General features: G+C 45.9%; 1 protein-coding gene across 1 annotated transcript in view; it reads left to right on the plus strand.

The window, feature by feature from the left end:
• Positions 1-14003, plus strand: part of TBX15 (T-box transcription factor 15) — a 109620-nt gene that overhangs the window by 58737 nt on the left and 36880 nt on the right. The window contains exons 3-4 of the mRNA XM_035141024.2: positions 9513-9614; positions 12636-12807. Of these exons, the coding sequence (XP_034996915.2) occupies positions 9513-9614; positions 12636-12807 (274 nt within the window). The remainder of the gene's footprint in view (positions 1-9512; positions 9615-12635; positions 12808-14003) is intronic.

The following is a 14003-nucleotide window of genomic DNA, read 5'->3' on the forward strand; positions in this document are numbered from 1 at the left end:
AGGCTGTAAATGAACTAAGAAAGGGATGAGGGAAGGGGATGCACTGCCAAGAAGATGGGATAAGCAGCTATTGGGGTCAAGCTGGCATTGGGAGGTGGCTATACACCCCCATAAATATAACTCCTTCATATTTTGCAGGAGAAGAAAATGTGCACATATATCCCAAAATTTAGCTTAATACAAGTAAAATAAATTATTTGATGTTGTTTGTGAGAACATTCACATCATTTTTTTTAAAAATAATATTTTTTATTAAAGATTTCTTAGTTACCAGAAATATGTGCATTGTCTCCTTTTTCAAGTTGTGTTTTCTACAGATCAGTTACACTTGTTGTGAGACATTAGTGTTGCATGCAGTATTAGGTTGGGAGGAAAAGAGGGAGATGGTATGGCAATGCTTCTATTGTTCTGCTTAGTTGTATGTGTGGGCGTTACTTGTGTGAGTTTCTCTTTCTATTCGCTTGTTATATTTCCTTGGTGGTGAGAGAGGTTGGGGGTGATCTGGGGTGTGGTTGGTTGCCTTTGGTTGGCTGTAGTGAGATTTGTTTATGTGTCTGAATGTGTGAGAGGGTGGGGTTTTTGGGTCAGGTTAGTCATATTGATTCGTATGCTGTCGGATTCTTGTTGTTGTCTTGTTGGGCTGTGTATGTGATATAGGGGAGCCATACTGGGGTGAAGGCACCTTCTTCTATTTGTCCCTGTGTCAGTTTCAGTTCATTGGTTAGTTTTTCTAGTAAGGCTGTTTCCCAGACTATTTGATACCATTGGTCCATGTTTACTCCTGACAGGTCTCTCCAGTGTCTGGCTATTATGCTTCTGGCTGCTGAGAATAGGTGGGTGATGAGCTCTTTATAATGTGAATGGGCATTATTTTCTTGGAAGTTGTTCAGTAGGGCCAGTTCTGGGGTGACTTCTAAGACTTGTTTAGTTATTTTGCTTATTTCTTGTATGACTGATGTCCAGAAGAGTTGGATTTCGGGACATTCCCACCACATGTGGGTATATGTGCCTGTGGAGGTGCATCCTCTCCAGCATTTTGTTGAGGCTCCTGGGCATATCAGCGCTAGTTTCTGTGGTGTTAGGTACCATCTGTAAGTGAGTTTCAGGGTGAGTTCTTTTCTTTTAGCTGAGATGGATTTAAAATGGGGTTTGGACCACATTCTAGTTCATCCAACTCTGCTGGATTTACTCAAGACCTGCTAAGCTATGTATTTGTTTATACTGTTTCTTAAAATATTCAATAAACGCGATCGATTCCTCCTTGTATTACTTATCTTTGTTTTCTCTTATCCTGTTTGTCAGACCAGCCAGTTCAGCATATTCAAACATTTTACACTGCCGTTCTTCTTTAGTGGGTACTACAATGGTGCCTTGCTAGACGAATGCCCTGCTAGACGAAGATTTCGCTTAACGAAAGGATTTTCTGATCGGAGGTTGCCTCGCTATACAACGAGGTTTTCTATGGCCACCGCTTCATCGTGCGAAGCATGGCCACAAAAACCTCTGATCAGAAAATCAGGGCATTCATCTAGCGAAAGGGGAACCAGCTGTAGCAAGGAAAGAAGGCAAAGGAAGATCAGCTGAGAGGCGCTGACAGCTGTCAGCGCCTCTCAGCTGATCTTCCTTTGCCTTCTTTCCTTTCTGCAGCTGGTTCTCCTTTGTGTTCCGTTGGTCTCTGCCCCAGCAGAGACCAGCGGAACACAAAGAGGAACTAGCGGGGGAGAAGCGGAGGAGGGGGGGAAAGAGGAACAAAGGAAGGGAAAGCAGCCCTTTCTCTTCCTTCCTTCCTCTCCTTCTTCCCCGAGCTAAGGGGGAGGCAAACGGCGAAAAGCCCCCTCCCGCGCCGCACTTCGGCTCAGGGACTGGCTTGGCAGCAGCGGGATGAAGGGGAGGAATTCCTCCCCTTCTTCCCACCACCGGCAAGCCAGTCAGCAGTGGGGGCTTTTCGCCATTTGCGTTCCCCCAAGGGGGAGGCAAATTGGCGAAAAGCCCCCTCCCGCACCACACTTCAGCTCAGGGACTGGCTCAGGGAACCCTCCCCTTCTTCCCGCCACCGCCAAGCCAGTCCCTGAGCCGAATTGCGGTGTGGTGGGGGCTTTTCGCTGTTTGCCTCCCCCTCACAGCGCCGCAATTCGGCTCCGTCCCCCAGGCGCTTCGGCTCGGGGAAGCAGGCAGGGAGACGGCAACAGCCCGCAGCTTCCCGGGCTTTTAGCACTGTTGTGGCTTTGAAATTCAGGTCTCTACTGAGTATTACAGCTACTCCACAAGCCTTTCCTGAGTCAGGTGCAAATCATTGTTGACTGAAGCTGGGTTCGCTCATGAGTTTGCTTCCTTTAGGCGAATTGTGTATTTCTTGTAGGAAGGCAATGTGTGGTTTCATGGTGTTTACATACGAGGTGATGCATTTTCTTTTGATAGGGGTTCCCAACCCGCTCACGTTTAGTGTACAGTCATACCTTGGTTTAAGTACGCTTCGGTTTGAGTACTTTCAGTTTAAGTACTCTGTGGACCCATCTGGAACGGATTAATCCACTTTCCATTACTTTCCATGAAAAAGTTTGCTTCAGGTTAAGTACGCTTCAGGTTAAGTATGGACTTCCAGAACCAATTACACTCATACTTCATATTAAGTACACTTCAGGTTGAGTACTCTGCAGACCCGTCTGGAACGGATTAATCCGGTTTTCATTACTTTCAATGGGAAAGTTCGCTTCAGGTTAAGTACGCTTCAGTTTAAGTACAGACTTCCGGAACCAATTGTGTACTTAATCCGAGGTACCACTGTAATTGCTTTTAAGCTAGCCATTCTGTTTGTCTACTTTATAGGATGATTCCCTACCAACCTGTTAGGGTTGTCCTGTGTCTCTTACCTTATATTGTCTATCCAACCTATTTTGTTGCGTTGGCATAAAGTGTGGTGCGTGGGGGAAGATGGGGGTTAGAATGAGATTTGGGTTAAAGAGTGGGTGGTAGATTACAGAAAGTAGCCTATAGGTAGGTGTTTGGGGGTAATTTGAAACATCTGGCTTCCAACCCGTTGGTCCTGGGTCTCAGCTGTCATGGAGGGCCTTGTTTAAGAACACGCCATTCTCCATGTTGTTTGTGATAGCGAATGGTGAGTGAGACAGTGTTAAGAGCCTTTGTGACACTTGTGTTGGGTATAAGGTTTATAAGCAATGTTGTCCGTGTTGTTAACAACATTATTGGTTTATTGGGGTGTTGGGGGTAGGGATATGGGTATTGGCACGCTCTGGCGCCACCATTGTGGTGGTTGTGTGTCAGATTTTAGCCTGTTTGTTTATTGTTTTATTGAGGTGGAGGGTATTGTTTTAGTTGGTATGGGCTTCTCTCTTTGCTTTTAATTTTCTTTTACCTACTGATTTTGTTTGTTGCCTTTGTTTGGTGAAGGAAGAGATGGAGAGGTTGGTGGGGGAATTCACATCATTTTAATTCTTTTTGTTCAGTATTAGAAATAACTATCATGAACACACTGAGGGAAATAAGGCTACTGGTTTGTCTTCTGTGAGTGGTCATTTACCTTGTTGCTCTGATGAATAGTCATACCTCGGTTTAAGTACGCTTCGTTTGAGTACTTTCAGGTTGAGTACTCCGTGGACCCATCTGGAATGGATTAATCCACTTTCCATTACTTTCAATGGGAAAGTTCGCTTCAGGTTAAGTACGCTTCGGGTTAAATACGGACTTCCAGAACCAATTGTGTACTTAAACCGAGATACCACTGTATTGTTGTGAGGTTGTTCATATGACCCAAGATAGCCCAAGATAGAAGCATGTTGACCAAGTGTTGGTAAGAACGTAAGAGGTTTGCTGAATTTGGGCCCAATGTCCATTGAATCCAATATTAATGTTTCCAACTATAGTCACCAGGAGGCCTTGGGGATGCCTGTAAGTAAGGTGTAAAGGCAATACATGGTTTTGTCCTGAGTTGCTGTTATTTGGTGGTAGAATGTTTCTGAAAATGGAGGTACCATCTAGCTAACATGAGAATGCTGGCTAAGAATCAAGGCCGCAGTTGAAACCTCACCTTAGCTATAAAGTCACCAGGTGGCCTCAAGTAAGCTGCCATTTTCCTCTTCAGCCCCTCTCCCAATTTTACAGCACAGATCTATAAATAGTGCAGTGAGGATTCCTGAGGTAATCTGTGTAAAGCACACTAAATGCTATATAAATAGGAAGTATTTTTTCCTCTTATTACGTTTGAGTAGAAGGCATTGCGGCCACCGCTGAAAATCATTTCTTGCTTCCGTTATATTTGTTGTTGTTGTTTAGTCGTTTAGTCATGTCCGACATGGACCAGAGCATGCCAGGCACTACTGTTTTCCACTGCCTCTCGCAGTTTGGTGATTCCAGTGTGGTCGGAGTTACCTCTTCGATGACCCCAGAAGCGAATATTATTTGTTCATAAAGCAGGGCTACTGTCTCCCTTTGGTAAAATACCAGGGTGGCACTAGGAAAATAATGTCATTATAAATAGAAATTGGTGTCAGATTGCCATCAGTGGGATGGCTGCACACACTGAAGAAAAGTTGATGCGTGAATTAGACAGGGCGCATCAGTCCTTCATTGAAAAAAGAATGCTGCACAGCATGTGTCATATGTTCTCCTAAACCAGGGGTAGTCAACCTAAGGCCTGGGGGCTGGATGAGGCCCAATCGCCTTCTAAATCTGGCCCACGGACGGTCTGGGAATCTGTGTGTTTTTACATGAGTAGAATGTGTGCTTTTATTTAAAACGCATCTCTGGGTTATTTGTGAGGCATAGGAATTTGTTCATCCCTCCCCCCCCCCAATATTGTCTGGCCCACCACATGGTCTGAGGGACAGTGGACCAGCCCACGGATGGAAAAGGTTGCTGACCCCTGTCCTAACCAAAGGAAAGAGGATGAGATCTGAGGGGCAGAGAGGAGAGACCAGGAGGCTGGGTTATATGTAAGGGGGGTGGCAGTTGTCCTCATCAATGGTTGGGGGCAAGTTGTATTTGCAACACCTAGAGAACACCATGTTAGTTGTCCCTGGTATTATGACATCAGGGTGTGTCATTTTAGGGAGTGAAACTTACTTTGTTGCAAATTTCTTCAGTGAGGGGGGTGGGTCTTGAAATTATATTGTTAGGTGTGCGGGATTCAAATCTGCTATCACTTTTGTATTTAACTTGGTAAGCCTACATATGAGGAAGAAGCACACAAACTGCTTTCGGAAAACCAAAGCATGTTAATTTTGCCTTCTGAAAAGGTCAGACCAATTCTAAATAATACCAATCAATAAAAATAATATTAATCTATAATATAATTGCAAGTACAGTCGTACCTCGGGTTGCGAACACCTCGGGTTACGAACAACCCGGGATACGAACTTCGCAAACCCGGAAGTATTTTCGCCGCGGGTGCGTGCACAGAAGCGCCGTGCGCCTATGCGCAAAGTGCGCAAATAGCGCAAATAGCGCTTTGCGCATGCGCAAAGCGGCAGTTCGGGCCCTTTTCAGGTTACAAACTTTTCGGGTTACGAACTGCGACCCGGAACGGATCGCGTTCGTAACCCGAGGTACCACTGTACTTGGCAACCATTTGAAATGATTTCTGTGCAGTTTTACACACATTTTCCTTACCAAGCAAAACTAGATAATATTAATTTAACCAAAATATTTTTGAATTACCAAGTCTCTTACAACATTTTAGCACCCCTCATTTTTTGAATTTGAAAAATTCAACATGCCCTAATGTAGCATTCTAGCCACAGGTGTGACCTGAGCACCCATCTGCATTAACAGATCCCAAAGCACATCGCTTATTTACTTCTCTCTTTCATTCCGGAGATTCTGTAAAAACTTGGAATGAGCGAGTGAGGGGAGGCGAGAGTTTATTGGCATGTTTGCTTGAGGAGTTTTCTGTGCCGAGAGTCCCTTTGTGTCCCTTGACACTGAACACAGAGCAGCGGGTTTCAATGTTTTAGCAGACTTCTTCCTCTGTCATCTTTACAATCCTACCTTTCCCCATCCTCTTTCAATGATGTGCAGATTGATTTTCAGAGAAATTAAACACTTTTTATTGGTGCTGGGTGGGTGGGGAAGGAAGGATTGCAGCCTCAATTTAATTTAATTTATGGGGAGGGAATGACGTGGTGATTGATGAACAGGGGTAATTTTTTTTTGGGGGGGGGAACTGATGTTACAGACACAGATGTTCTCATATTATATTTCTTATAATATATATATTAATCATAGGGTCACTAACTGCTGGAGTAGCTGCATGTATGTTTGGGCAAAGAACTGAGGAGAAACACACTCTCTCTCTCTTTCTGTGTGTGTGTGTGTGTGTGGTATGATCCTGGGGGAGAGAAAGAGATGTGGGGTGACTTATTTGCACAGAGAAAATGAGTGGACTGAGGGTTAATTTAGGATGAATTCATTTGGACAATGAATTAGGGGAAACGTGGGGGGTATGATAAGGTTACCAGATGTCCCCGCTTCCAGGGGACAGTCCCCGGATTTACAAATCAGTCCCCATACAAAACCCATTGAAGTTGAAAAGTGTCCCTGGATTCATTGGGAAAAATCTGGTAACCCTAGTGATATTCCCAATAGTCTTTCCCTCCCTGTGGAACGCCCTCCCATCGGATGTCAAGGAAATAAAGAACTACACAACTATTAGCAGACATCTGAAGGAAGCCCTGTATCGGGAAGCTTTTAATGTTTGATGTTTTGTTATGCTTTTTACATTTCCGAGCACAATTCAAAGCGTTGATGCTGACCTTTAAAGCCCTAAATGGCTTTGGCCCTGCATACTTGAAGGAGCGTCTCCACCCCCATCATTCAGCCAGACACCCAGTGGCGGAGCTTCATGCTCTGGCACCGGGGGCGGAGAGCAGGCGGGGGCATGGCTGACGTGTGTTCTGGGGGCGTGGCACACTGCCCGTAGGGGCGTGGCATGCATTCTGGGGCGTGGCGCGCCGCCCGTAGGGGCATGGCGTGGCACGTGTTCTGGGGGCGGGGACCGCCACCTGTGGGGGCGGGGCGGCAGCCGCGATGGCGCTCTCGGGATCGCACTGCCCGGGGCGGAGCGCCCCTATGGCCCCCCCTCCTACGCCCCTGCAGACACTGAGCTCCAGCTCCGTGACGGTTCCCTCACTGCGAGAAGTGAGGTTATAGGGAACCAGGCAGAGGGTCTTCTCGGTAGTGGCACCCGCCCTGTGGAACGCCCTCCCATCAGATGTCAAGGAAATAAACAACTATCTGACTTTTAGAGGACATCTGAAGGCAGCCCTGTTTAGGGAAGTTTTTAATGTTTGATGTTTTATTGTGTTTTTAATATTCTGTTGGGAGCCGCCCAGAGTGGCTGGGGAAACCCAGCCAGATTGGCGGGGTATAAATAATAAATTATTATTATTATTATTATTATTATTATTATTATTATTATTATTATTGTAGAACAATAAAATGTCTCCAAATGCTTCTGTAGCGGTGCCAGCCAAATACCTTTGACTTTCTTAAACGTGGTCGGTGAACAAGGCATGCCCTGTTTGTCCCCAGTGTTTGTTAGGAGAGAGTATGAGTTTTATCACTGGTTGTGTGATGCCTGTCTGTGCATGATAGAGAAGGCTATATAAAACCATGTGAATTGTCATTTCAGGCTTGGGTGGTATGTACACCCATCTCTAAAATGGGTGTACATGTAAAATGGGTACATGTTTTTTTTAAAAGAGGTTCATGTGCAATTCCACCATCACACAAGCATATCATGTGTGATATGACCTGAAGCCTGTGGTTCACTTTCTTGATTTTTATTGTGCGCTTTTTGACTGAAGAATGACTAGTCTTGTCTGAGTTGTATTGATACCATGTGGGAATAGTTATTATTTAGTATGCAGAGGATTTATAAACACGTAGCTAAGAAAGGATCTGTGCGGCCAACGGAATGTGTTGGGCAGTGTTTCTGCAAATTCATATCCACTGTGGAAGAAGACTTGGTTCAGGCCCTGTGTCGCAGAACTTTTTTAAAAAAATGTGCAACATGACATAAAACATTCCAGGAGGAAATTAGCCATTCCAAATTCAGGTTAATTAAATTTAGTTACTGAAGAGATAGGTATCATGTTGCCAAAATAGTGCAATGCTTTGTCGTGTCGATAAAGAACATAGAAGCTTAGATAGTTACTTTATACCAATTCAGACCACTGGTCCATCTAGCTTTGTATAATTGGCACTGACTGGCAGCAGCTCCTCAAGTTTTCAGGCAGGGAACACTGCCATCCTTACCTGGAGTCTCGAACTTCCAGGGAATGTAAACCTTGGACCTTTAGCATGCAAAGCGTGTGCTTAGAAATGGTTTTAGCTTTTCCAATCAGCTCTCCACATTTCTGCAGGAACTTGTGATTATTTTTTTTAAATCCTCATGATAATTCTTCATCATGTTAGTGCAAATCTCTCCTAATAAACACACTTTTGTTTGCAGTTTTGACTGATGTACACTCTTTTTGTAAGCATTTTCTTCTAATATGTAATTTTCTACACTGTTTTCACCTATATACAGTGGTACCTCCGGTTGCGGACGGGATCTGTTCCGGAGGTCTGGTCGGATCGCGAGGTTTCCGCAACCTGAGGAACGCTTCTACGCACGTGCGCACGGCGGTAGACTGCTTCTGCGCATGTGCGTGTGGCAAAACCCTGTAAAATACTTCTGGGGTTGCCGCTTTCGCATCCTGAAGTTTATGTAACCAGAGGGACTGTACTACTGTACTAATTTTTCTGCACACTTACCCCCTAGCAAAGGCATTTCTGTGATGGGTGCCTTAGTTGAGATTCCTGCATTGCAGGGGATCTGACTAGATGATCCTTTGGGTCCCTTTCAACTCTACAATTCTATGATTGGTTGGGGAACTGCATCACAAAATTCAGATAAATGTGAATTTTCGCAGGGTGGCTGCGTTTTGGGTCCTATAGAACCATAGAAATCACAGCACTGTAGAGTTGGAAGGAACCACCAGGGTCATCTAGTCAAACCCCCTGCAATGCAGGAATCTTTTGCCCAATGTGGGACTTGAACCCACAACCCTGAGATTAAGAGTCTCGTGCTATTTTAGAATTTGATAGATTCAGCTTTAAATGGTTCCCCCACGGCCACCCTGACATGCGCTCCATCACTGAGCTAAGGACCTCCCCCTTAAGTGTGATGCTTAAACAGAGAGCTCTTCCCTAACACTGTCGAGAGTCTCAGGTCGGAGGATTTCCTGCCACTTTCTGTAGGCAGAACTCTCAGCGACAAAGTATGGGCACACAAAGAGACAACGCACCTGGGGCAGTTGTGTGAATTAAGAGGCACTTTATAGCGGGGAATGAACTTCACAGCTTGCTGGTAGAAACTAATACTTTGTCACCAAGCCCAGCCATAATATGTAAGCCCCTGCAGAGTTCTGTCTCGACAGAGCAGCTCTCTTAGCCTCATCAGGGTGACTTCATTGACCACTTCCTTCCTTCCTTTTCGACCTTCATATTTCTAGGAGAATGTTTCCAGCAATGAGAGTGAAGATTACCGGACTGGACCCCCACCAGCAGTATTACATCGCCATGGACATTGTGCCTGTGGATAACAAGAGGTACAGGTAAGAGTTGCTAAAGAATGGGAACTATGAACTAAGTGCTCCATTGAGAACCAGAGAGCCTGAGCGAGCAAGAGAGAAAGCTCAGCATCAGACCCAAAAGGTCAGAATTGCTTTTTAAAAGAGAAGAGAGACTCTTGGATATGAATTTGAGTATGCCATAACACACCTGGTTAAAAAAATAGCACCTCTCTTCTCTCTCTCTCTCTCTCTCTCTCTCTCATCAATGCTTTTATTCTTAAAAACTGTTTAGAGGTACTCTCATTTTCCTACTCATATTGAAATACTGCCCCTCAATGAGGCCAAACTTAGATTCACAAAATGTTTAGGGGTATGCGTCCCCCTGCGTCCCCCCAGACAAAAGCACTGATAATAATAATAATAATAATAATAATAATAATAATAATAATAATAATAATAATAGATGGATAGACAGATTTTTAGGTTCAGTAATGTAGACCTGACACACACAATTCTAACTATAGAAAACTGGCAGACCTTAGATCAGGCATCCCCAAACTGCGGCCCTCCAGATGTTTTGGCCTACAACTCCCATCATCCATAGCTAACAGGACCAGTGGTAGGGGAAGATGGGAATTGTAGTCCAAAACATCTGGAGGGCCGAAGTTTGGGGATGCCTGCCTTAGATTGTCTTAACTTACTGTCAGGATGCTGTCAGCAGCTCCCAGCTCGTTGCCCAGGAAAGTATAAAGACAAGGGAAAGTTTCTTACAGTCCTTTTTTCATTTCAATCTTTACACAGAGAGGCTATAGAACCCAGCCTCTTGGATAATGGCATTGTCCCAAGTGAATCTCCATCCACCCCCTGTCTCTCCCACTTTCTCATTCATCCCTACTACGGGTGCTGCTACGTGGCCTCTGTCTTTGAGCTCTTTGCTCTCCTACTTTTAAGGCTCGCCAGGTTCTGGGAGATGGAGGGTCTGGGATGCTTTCTAATGACAACGTATCAGCCACGTGTTCCACTGGCATTCCCATGGTTCCCCAGCCTTCCCCCTCATCTGCCTTTGAGCTGCAACCTCCCTCAACCCCCGGTTGTAAATCTATACTGCCTTCCTCTTCCTCCCCCCTGGAAAGGTCAGAACAGGGAGGCGGTTTCTATCGTTCCTCCTCTGCCCAGTCCCTGACACTTGCATTCAGTGCTTTTTTTTCTGAGGGGACACATACCCCTTAAACATTTTGTGAATCTAAGTTTGGCCTCATTGAGGGGCAGTATTTCAATATGAGTAGGAAAAATGAGAGTAACTCCTATTTCATTCTCCTCCCCTGTGGCTCTGAGCAAACAGAAACAATTGAACATGTCTCCTCTCTCCCTGCACTGCCAGCATTATACAAATATACGTGCTAGCTTCATTCTGCCAATAATACACAAATTCCCAGGATACACACAGCAATTCTCTATCTCTTTCCTGCTCCAAGATATAAAACCTGATATAACATACCCCGTTGCCAGATATTGTGCTGCTATGTTTGACATATGTCGGAGGAAGGTGTGTGCCACACAACGGAAGGTTCACACCTACAAATTTTATATTTTGTTTGATTTATGCACCTTACGTGCTTTTGATTTTATTCTGGACTATCATAATTGAGAGAACGGGGATGTGTACCCCCTACCTCTATAGTTGCCCTATTGCCTATTTAGCATGCTCTACTTATGTATGTGACGCGGTACGCAGGTGGCGCTGTGGGTTAAACCACAGAGCCTAGGGCTTGCCGATCAGAAGGTTGGCGGTTCGAATCCCTGCGGCGGGGTGAGCTCCCGTTGCTCGGTCCCTGCTCCTGCCAACCTAGCAGTTCGAAAGCACGGCAAAGTGCAAGTAGATAAATAGGTATTGCTACAGCGGGAAGGTAAACAGCGTTTCCGTGTGCTGTTCTGGTTCGCCAAAAGTGGCTTTGTCATGCTGGCTACATGACCTGGAAGCTGTATGCCGGCTCCCTTGGCCAATAACACGAGGTGAGTGCCACAACCCCAGAGTCGTCTGTGACTGGACCTAACGGTCAGGGGTACCTTTACCTTTACCTTTACTTATGTATATAGGTTCTTTTGCCTTATTTTGGTCTGTGGCTGTAATAAAGATTTTGATTTGATTTGATTTCATATTCTGATCAGGAGTATGGGTTTGGAATAGGTGTAACTCTCTCCCACCCCAGCCACACCCCCTATTTGTTATGCTGATTTAAGTTCCATTGGCTGAGCCGTCATTGAGCCAAGGTGTATATTTATACCAGTGTATCTCCAACACAGCTGGGGTAAGGGTCTCACTCTGGTGTAAGCTTGGCTGAGCTCTGGCTCAGCTGAGAAAGCCCAAGACCTGCCAAATCCAAACTCTCTCATCCCAGCGGATTCTGATGTTAGTAACTTTCACTGAATAGAAAACTTTCAGCTTGCTATCATCTCCATCAGTTATATATATTTTTACTCGCCCTTCACCACGAGATCTCAGGGTGGGTTAGAACAATTTAAATATACTATATTAAAAACAGTTGAAGCAGATTACGATCAAGATAACAGGGTGGACACTAAAATGTTCGTGGCCAGTGTTGCAGCACACCGAAATGGAGTCTGAACTAAGGATTTTTAGAGATGAAATCATGGAACCTCCGCTGTGTAAACTGAGAAGCAAATGGCATTTGCAGGTGCAGAGTGTGTTAGAAGAGTCATCTGCAAGCAATGAAATATTCCTATTATATCTCTAAAGGCTTTCATCTGTGGATTAGTAGGGTTAACCAATTAGTCTGTCCCATGTGCAAAGTTTTCTAGGGACAGTAATTGAAAAAGAGGATTAATAGAGATGCAAAAGTGAGGAACTAGTTCCAGGTATCATCTGGTTTCCATTAAAGATGAAGCACACAGTTTCCTTCCTGTGCATATAATCTGAGCCTGAACGCTGTTGGGTGAGTGGAAGGAAAGCTCTTAAGGGGGGGGGGAAAGAAACTACAGGTGTTGTCTGTGTTTGCACTTTAAATAATAACGCCTCCTTTCTCACATCCTTGTCTCTCACAGGTATGTGTACCACAGCTCCAAGTGGATGGTAGCGGGCAACGCAGACTCCCCTGTGCTTCCAAGGGTTTATATTCACCCTGACTCGCTGGCATCTGGGGACACCTGGATGCGGCAGGTTGTCAGTTTTGATAAGCTCAAACTGACCAACAATGAGCTAGACGACCAAGGCCATGTAAGTTATTAAGAAGCGCATTCCCTTTTCACCAGCCTTTTGCTTCGGCCCTGCCCCTTTCAGCTCTGGGCACTACCAACTATGGTTTATGTATTCCTTAGCTCAAAGCCCTTCCTCCAAGCAGGGGCGGAGGGAGGGATGTGCAGTGGGGGCGGGCCGCTCTGCGTGTCACCACTGAGCGTGCGTGTGACAAAATGCCAGGTGACACCGCGGGACCTGGGAGTGACACAGTGATTTGGGCGCCCACAGGCTCTGCGCTGCCCCAAACGGTCCCCCCACTGTAGGATGGCTGAGTGGGAGGAGGCAGGCAGACTCCTCGGAAGCCACATGGAGCACCTTGCCCCGGCTTGCCCTGCCCCTGGGCACGCGCCCCAGGTGCCCGATCACTGCCTTCAAGCTGCAGCTTCTGATCTTTCTGCAGGGCCATAGGAAGGCAGGGGCACAGTGTTTGTGTAGGGGTGCCCCCATGCAGGCCTAGCCCAGTGCTCCTTTCCAGCCACCAAGGGTCATATCGGCCGGCTGGACTCCCCCCTGCATGGGTGGGAAGGTGGCTCTGTGAAGCCCTGCATTGCTCTGGTGGGGGTGGGGTCATTCCGGCAGTGAGGGCTGGGCTGGTGTTTGTGTTCCCTTGCCCAGTGTGTGCGTGCTGTCCCACCCTGGACACTGGCAACCACCGGTAAGAAGGTTTCGGACTAGCTCTACTGGGGACTGGGAGTGGCTGCAGGGAACATAAAACACCGGTTCTAAAAGATCTACACAGCTTCTCAGTATGTTTCCGCGCACAATTCCAAGTGTTGGCGCTGACCTTTAAAGCGTATCCACCCCCCTTGTTCAGCCCGGACGCTGAGGTCCACCCCTGAGGGCCTTCTGGAGGTTCTCTCACTGCAAGAAGACAGAGGGCCTTCTTGGTAGTGGTGCCCGCCCTGTGGAATCCCCTCCCATCAGATGTCAAGGAAATAAACTATTTGATGTTTAGAAGACACCTGAAGGTGGCAGTCCTGTATTGGGAAGCTTTTAATGTTTGATATTTTACTATGATTTTTATATGTGTTGGAAGCTGCCCAGAGTGGTTGGGGCAACCCAGCCAGATTGGGTGGAGTATTATTATTATATTATTATTACAAGAGTACAATTCTCTCCTTATCGGGCTAATAGTTTGGGAGTCATTTGTTCAATACCCATCCCCAAATGTCAGC

Source organism: Zootoca vivipara, chromosome 16 (assembly GCF_963506605.1).
Source record: "Zootoca vivipara chromosome 16, rZooViv1.1, whole genome shotgun sequence".
Taxonomy (NCBI): Eukaryota; Metazoa; Chordata; class Lepidosauria; order Squamata; family Lacertidae; genus Zootoca; species Zootoca vivipara.